The sequence below is a fragment of the Panulirus ornatus genome, chromosome 58 (genome assembly GCF_036320965.1).
Source record: "Panulirus ornatus isolate Po-2019 chromosome 58, ASM3632096v1, whole genome shotgun sequence".
Taxonomy (NCBI): domain Eukaryota; kingdom Metazoa; phylum Arthropoda; class Malacostraca; order Decapoda; family Palinuridae; genus Panulirus; species Panulirus ornatus.
Genome location: NC_092281.1, coordinates 20077219 through 20084168, shown reverse-complemented (window position 1 = coordinate 20084168; position 6950 = coordinate 20077219). Strand labels below are relative to the sequence as shown.

General features: G+C 43.9%; 1 protein-coding gene across 1 annotated transcript in view; it reads right to left on the bottom strand.

Moving 5' to 3' along the window:
- Positions 1–1047: 1047 nt before the first annotated feature.
- Positions 1048–6950, bottom strand: part of LOC139766632 (U-scoloptoxin(16)-Ssd1a-like) — a 25369-nt gene continuing 19466 nt past the window's right edge. The window contains exon 3 of the mRNA XM_071695507.1: positions 1048–5075. Coding sequence (XP_071551608.1) covers positions 4892–5075 — 184 coding nt within the window. The 3' untranslated portion in view covers positions 1048–4891. The remainder of the gene's footprint in view (positions 5076–6950) is intronic.

The following is a 6950-nucleotide window of genomic DNA, read 5'->3' as shown; positions in this document are numbered from 1 at the left end:
TTTGTTGTCAGGTGCTTCAGATGTTTTCAGCTGCTTGCTCTCGGTATTCTCTTCCACAGCTCCAAACGTCACTTCCACCATAGTCTGTCATTACTGACAAATTATTACTGACAAATTGACCGACTCTTTTTAATAAGAAAGTGAACAATTTTGCTTCACATATCATCTGCTCTTTCAGATATTAACCCTGACACGTCTGACCCAGGTCTTCTATGAGTTGTCAATACCTGTTCCAGATTCTGTCATTAGTTGCTTCAGGTGTTTGCAATAGCTGTCATTAGCTGCCCCAGATGCAAATGTTTCGTCAGCTGCGTCAGTGTTGTCAGTCTTCTGTTCTTCATGCCACCATAAGGTGTTCGAGGTGCTGCTGTTTTTCACCATGTCTCGGTGAAATTTCACATGCTGTTCTGTGCTGTTCGAAATGGTCTTAGCTGCTCCAGATGTCTTCAGCTACTCCGTTAAAATGTTAGAATTGGTTGTTCTATTTTCCTCTTATTCTTTTCTTCTTTTCTTTTTAGGATTTTCAGATCAACGTCTCCTACGCAAGATATTATTTCCATGCGTTTCCATTACTTTCTCCTGACGTTAGTAGCTTCTCTTTGTCTTTTGTCAAACTTCCTAAAAAAAATATTCAAACAGATTTTACTACCTCGGTCGTCTCAAAGGAAAACGGGTGTGTAGTCAATAGCTATTTTAGATGCCTCTGCTGTTCTTGGTATGACTATCATCTTCTGTTCCAGATGTGAACAACTGTATCTGGTGTTATGATCTAATCGAAAAGTTCTTATCAGCTGTACTGTATGTCGATCGCTGCCACCAAGTGTGGTCATCAGCTGCTCCAGGTAATTATCATTACCTGACAATGATATGTTACCAGCTGCTTCAGATGTCGTCAGATATCTCAAGGAATGTTAGCAAATGCCTTAGTTTCAAGTTATCTTTTACTTTGTTATCAACTACTTCAAATATCATCTACTGGCGCATATGATATCAGCTGCCTTGGAAAGTATTAGCTGCTCAAGATATCGTAAGCCTTTTTTGGGAGGGATATCAGATTTTAAAGTGTTATCATTTGTTCCTAATTTTGCTCAAAGTTACCAAAAATGTTATCACCAGTTGCTCAAAAAGTTATAATAGTCAGCTGATCCAGATATGAATAAGTGTTCTATCATCAGCTGTTCCTGACATTGTTATATGTACAAGAAATATGTTAGTAACAGTTCCACATCAACAGCTGCACTGGATATATCATCCATTACTCCAGATGATGTCGTGAACACTTTAAGTTTTTTATCAGCTGTTCCATATACTGCCATCACATATCTCATCGCTGTGTCAGTGGCTGTTCTAGTGACCCCCAGCTGTTCTAGCGACCCCAGCTGTTCTGGTGATTTCAGCTGTTCTGCCTATCATCAGTAAGCTTATTTGTTCTCATCTGGTGCTCCAGCTGTCCTCATCTACTCTAGCTTTGATCATCAGCTGTTCCATTTATCTTAAGTCGTTCATCATGCCATAAGCTGCGCCAGGAGTTGTTATTAGCTGCTCCAGATGTTGACAAGGGCTCAAGCTATTGCCAACAGCTATTCCAGATTTTTTTTTGTTTTGTTTTTAGCTGCTATAGACGTCATCCGTTTTTAAGCTGCTACAGATATCATTCGTTGCTATAAACATTCTTTGTTACCCTGGACGTTGTACTTAGCTATGCCCAGTACTCATCAGCTGCTCGAGTCATTCTCAAGTTAGCTAGCACCATCTGTTCAACAGGATATCATTAGCCACCTGTCCTATTGTAGTCAGGAGCACCAGACGTGGCCAGCTATAGCCAGCTGCTCCAAAGGTTAGCTTCAGTTCCTCTCTCGATAGTCTTGATGATTGACTTCGATGTCTGGAGTTTAGGAGTGATCACAATCTCTGATTCATTATACACTCAGTCCTCACATCATTCGTCACGAGTCTGAGAGGCCATCCGAACACCCGTTCCTTGTCCATCTAAGAGGCAGACACAGCTCACCATTCCGTGAACCACCCACCCAACACCTGCAACTTTAAATAAACTAACAAGTTATAGGTGAACCACTAAGTCTTCCACTGTGACCCAGTGAAGCACGCGTTACGTATTGAGTTTGTAGCGTGAACAAATGAACCTCACAGCAAACAGTTAAGCTCCAGTAAACTTTTGAACCATGTGGGCACGACAGAACTCTCTGAAACAGTCAGACGATGGTGAACCTGGATAACAACGTGACACAAGTTAACTCTCTCTCTCTCTCTCTCTCTTCAACCTTATCATCTATAAACACAATGAGAACCATTGAAAGCATGGTCGAGACTCTGTATGAATAAGTGGGACAATAGCAAATAATATTCTGAACACAAGGATCACGAATGAACTTACCTTCTACACTTGTGAAACCAATGAACACATAAATGGAATATGCGAGACACTATACCGGATCATATAACAGGAATGAAGCAATGGTTCTGAATTCTTAACATAGGAACTTACAAATAACACTACAGCTTAACTTATGAATATATAGATCCAAGTAGCAATGAGATGGAAAGTGAGTGTACAGTAAAGTATGGCATACATCTAATGATGAGTTTGTACTAATACATTTAGGACAAAATGATGCTGTGACATCATCAGTGATTTTGACCAGTTGGGATTCATAAAATTCACGTCTATTGTGATTCTTTTAGCTTTCATTAATTATACATTAATATGAATTATGTCTCAATGAGACATTAGAATGATACATTATTCTATTAATGAATTAATATGTCTTACAGCCTAGATGCACCAAACACAGTGACATCCGGGTAAACCCACTAGTGAGATCTGGTGATGACATCAAACTTTCTTTATATAAATACGATAAATATAGCACGTGAAGCTCATCATGTCCTTCGATATATGATTTCATATAGTTTATTTTGATACAGGTGAAGGTATCATAACAGTTCATTAGAGGACTAACAAAATATAGAAAAAAAAGCCTTTTAAATTGTTGTTGGAGAGCATCGTACAGCTACGACGTCAGGGATGTCAGAGATGTGCTTGTGATAAGCTGGCATCTCACTGACACAGTGATGTCACACAGCATTACCATTACGGGATGTCACAGGGACAGAAATGTATTTGCTATGTGCTAACATCTCAAAATTGATGTCACATTGCATTGCTATAACATACACATACTGCTATCACACTGCATTATCATTCTGTAAGCATACTGAAGTCACACTCTGCGCCAACACCACTGAATGATGAAGTCTTACGCACATGAGCAGCCGTACATATATGTTATGGTATGCTTTGACATCACATTACGATGTCACACTTGACAACACCCCCATCGCACTGTACACTAGTATCAGTGACGTAATATATCACCTTGTACATTGATGTTACACAGACGAGAGACTGCACAGTGAGGAGGGGTCAGAGTGTGACGTGACGTCGCCCAGCATCCCTGACGTGAGCCAGCGCGGCGCGGCTGGTGGCTGGCTAGGGGGGCCTGTGTGAGTGATGTGTGTCATATGTAGAAAACAGCAAGGAGGAGGGAGGGAGGCCGGCCGATGGCTGGCGTCTGTTGTAGCCTATCCTACTTTGGCTGCCACTCGCCACCATTGTGCCTCCCGTAAGAGACCCCCATAGGAAGCTGGTGGTGATGATGGCAGACCGAATGTTCCAGCGTAGACGGGATCACGGGTGGAGAGAGAGAGAGAGAGAGAGAGAGAGAGAGAGAGAGAGAGAGAGAGAGAGAGAGAGAGAGAGAGAGAGAGAGAGAGAGAGTGTGTGTGTGTGAAGATCTATCGGAGAGTGAGGGTCGAGGTCACTACGAAGTCAGCTCAAGGACCTTTACAGAGGAGACCTACACACCAGACAGTGATAATTGGTCTATCGTATAAGAAATCTATCTGCCGCTCTCCTAATACCGTGCACCTACCTGGACACGCGCCCGACGCTCTCACAAAATGAAGACGCGCAAAAAAAAAATGTGAAAATATGACTGTAATTATCCTGTTCAAAGGAGGACTGGCCTCTGTCACAGTGATATACAGTAGCAATGTGGAATGAAAAAAAGCTGAAGAGGATAAAGTCACGCGTGGTAAGGGGATGCAAAATTTGCGCAAACTGTACGATCTGCCGACATACTCATTTAGTTTTGACCTGGGTAAACAAATAACAACTATCAGTCTCCGGACTTGAGTCGATCCGGATACAAAAAAAAAAAAAAGAGTGGCAGCATCTCGAAGAGTCACAGACGAGGAAGACGTGACGGAAACTGTACAAAAATAAATAGTCAACTCAATACTAGATTAACAAAATATTTTCCTTTGGGGGAGGGAGGTGGAGAGAGAGGAAATTCCCCTGCATGTGAGTCTTTCCCCGCCACCGCCCAACAGTCACATGGCCGCTGAGAAAAGCAGAAACTAGACCAGGCCAACGCACGCTCTCCGGGACGCAACGGAGACAAGGTACACTCTGTAACAGGGACAGTTTTAGGGTAAGGATAAACCCTCAGCTGGTACGTCTCAGGGACGAGGTGCGTCTTTGGGATGTCCCAGGTCGGGGTACAGTCTGTCTGGGACTGTCTCAGGGCTGGAGGGAAGGGGGGAATAGAGGGTGCATCTTTATGGGTGTTCCAGGGGTCGAGATGCACTCACCTGGAATGTTCCAGGGCTAGAGCGTATATCTGGGGGTGTTGCAGGGTCGGAGTGCATCTCTGAGGTGTTGCAAAGCTGGGAGTCGCTCTCTGGGAAGGCATTACAAGGCTGAGGTGAGCAGGTGAGCCGTCGCTGAGCCATCCCGGGGTTGAGACGCGTCAGGTGAGTGTGTGTGTGTGTGTGTGGGGCGGTTGGAGGCAGGAGTGGTCAGCGCGCCCTAAGCTGTGGGTTCAGGCTCGTCGTAGTACTCGCCGATCCAGTTGTTGAATTCCTCGTACTCCTCGCCCTTCAGGGCAGCGGGGTCCGTGTTGGGGCAAGAGAGAGTCGGGCAGCAGCTAGGGTATGGGAGCGACAGATCCTGGACGGTCTCACAGCCGGGACCACCGACCACTATTCCACACCTGGGGACATGAACAAGCAAGGTTATCACAGGTCATCAAGTATGGCTTAGGATTATTATACGTCAACTTTAAACCTCATGTTTTGTTTGACTGACATCATCGGAAATGTGTTTTATATCGTTGTGAAAACTAATGTACATTGTACCTTCAAAGGGTATCTAACTCTCTTTATATATATGACTTGTGGAATGACGAAGTGTTTGATTCTTTTATATTCAGTGGGTGTCTACGTCTAGCATATTCTTTCTTTTTCTGTACATTACACAACAAAAGAGAGCTATTCCCTAGATTTTCTTAACACAACCTTATTTGAAGACAAAAGTTATAGGTCTGGTAATTCTCGAATTATAAGGAGGCGTTGGTTGTTGCGATATACTGATGAATGTGCGAGTGCGTAACATGAAGATGAGTGAGGTTGTATTACAAAGTGGCCAGGGGAGGATGTGGTATGTTGTAGCTAGGAAAGAGTGTGGTATGTTGTGGCCAGGGGAGAGTGCGGCATGTTGTGGCCAGGGAAGAGTGCGGTATGGTATGACAAAGGGAGAGTGCGGTATGTTGTGACAAGGGGAGAGTGCGGTATGTTGTGACAAGGGGAGAGTACGGTATGTTGTGACAAGGGGAGAGTGCGGTATGTTGTGGCTAGGGGAGGATGTGGTATGTTGTGGCCAGGAGAGGGCTTGTAGTCCGGTGAAACTGTACCGGGCGAGAGAGTGAGCATAGCCAGACACATCAAGGTCAAGAAGTCGTAAATTATGGTTATTTTCGGGTGTAATCCTCTAGGGACAGAAGGGGAGGACGTAGTAATTCAAAACCGAGTGGGCAATCAGTGTGATGTGGTCGGGTGACGGTGCACTGAGTTAATACCAGGGTGTTGTGAGTATAGATGCGGTAAATTGGGGCCAGGTGAGGTTGTAATAAGTTGTGGCCTTTTGAGGTTGTAGTAAGTTGTCTCCAGATGAGGTTGTAGTAAGTTATGGCCCGGTGAAACTGTAGCAAGACGTGGTCAGGTGAGGATGTAGTAGATTTCTGCCAGGTGAGGTGTATGCTTACTAACTTACGGGTGCGGGTATATTAAACAGTGGCCGTGTGAGGTTTTAATAACTCATGGCCAAGTAGAAAAAAAAATCGCATGGCACGATGAAGTAAGAAATGTATATGACTACATGTGGATAAATGTGTATGAATGTGACCAAGTGAGTTACATGTACTGAGGTTGAGGGCGCAGTAAGCAAAATGACTAGGTGTGTGTTATAAATGTGGCGAGGGTCGGGCAGGTTGTCATAATTTATAAGCACTAAAGGATGTATTAGGGTCTTCCCAGATGAGGGTAATGCAGGTTATGACCAAGTGACGATGTTGTAAAGCATGAGCTCGTGAAGGTGGAGTGAGGTAGAACCAAATAAGGTTGTAGTGGAGTGACCTTTGGCCAATCAACAATGCATCATGGCCAATAGCGGCCAAGTGAGGCTACAGATGATTGTGGCTGGGTGAGTGTAGTAGTGTAGCAAGGTGTGGTCAGAGGATGGTGTACTGAAGTAAGCTGTAGAAAAGTGAGGGGTGTAATGTAGTGTGTTGTAAGTTGTAAATAAGAGACTTTAGTAAGGTGTGGCCAGATGAGGATGTTAGGTAGTGAATTGTGACCAGTTGGAGGTATTGTATGTTAAGTCTGTAGACAAGTGAGAGCGGGTTAAGATGTTCCCTGGCGAGATATGTCGTGATGAGAGTTATAAACCGGTGTAATTAATTGTAATCGAGGTAATACTGAAGTAAACTTTGTACAGATGAGGGTATAGTTCGTCATTTGTGACCAGGTGATGAAGGGAAGGGGTGTCACCAGGTAAGGTAAAAGTACGAATCTGAAAATGTATTGGAAAA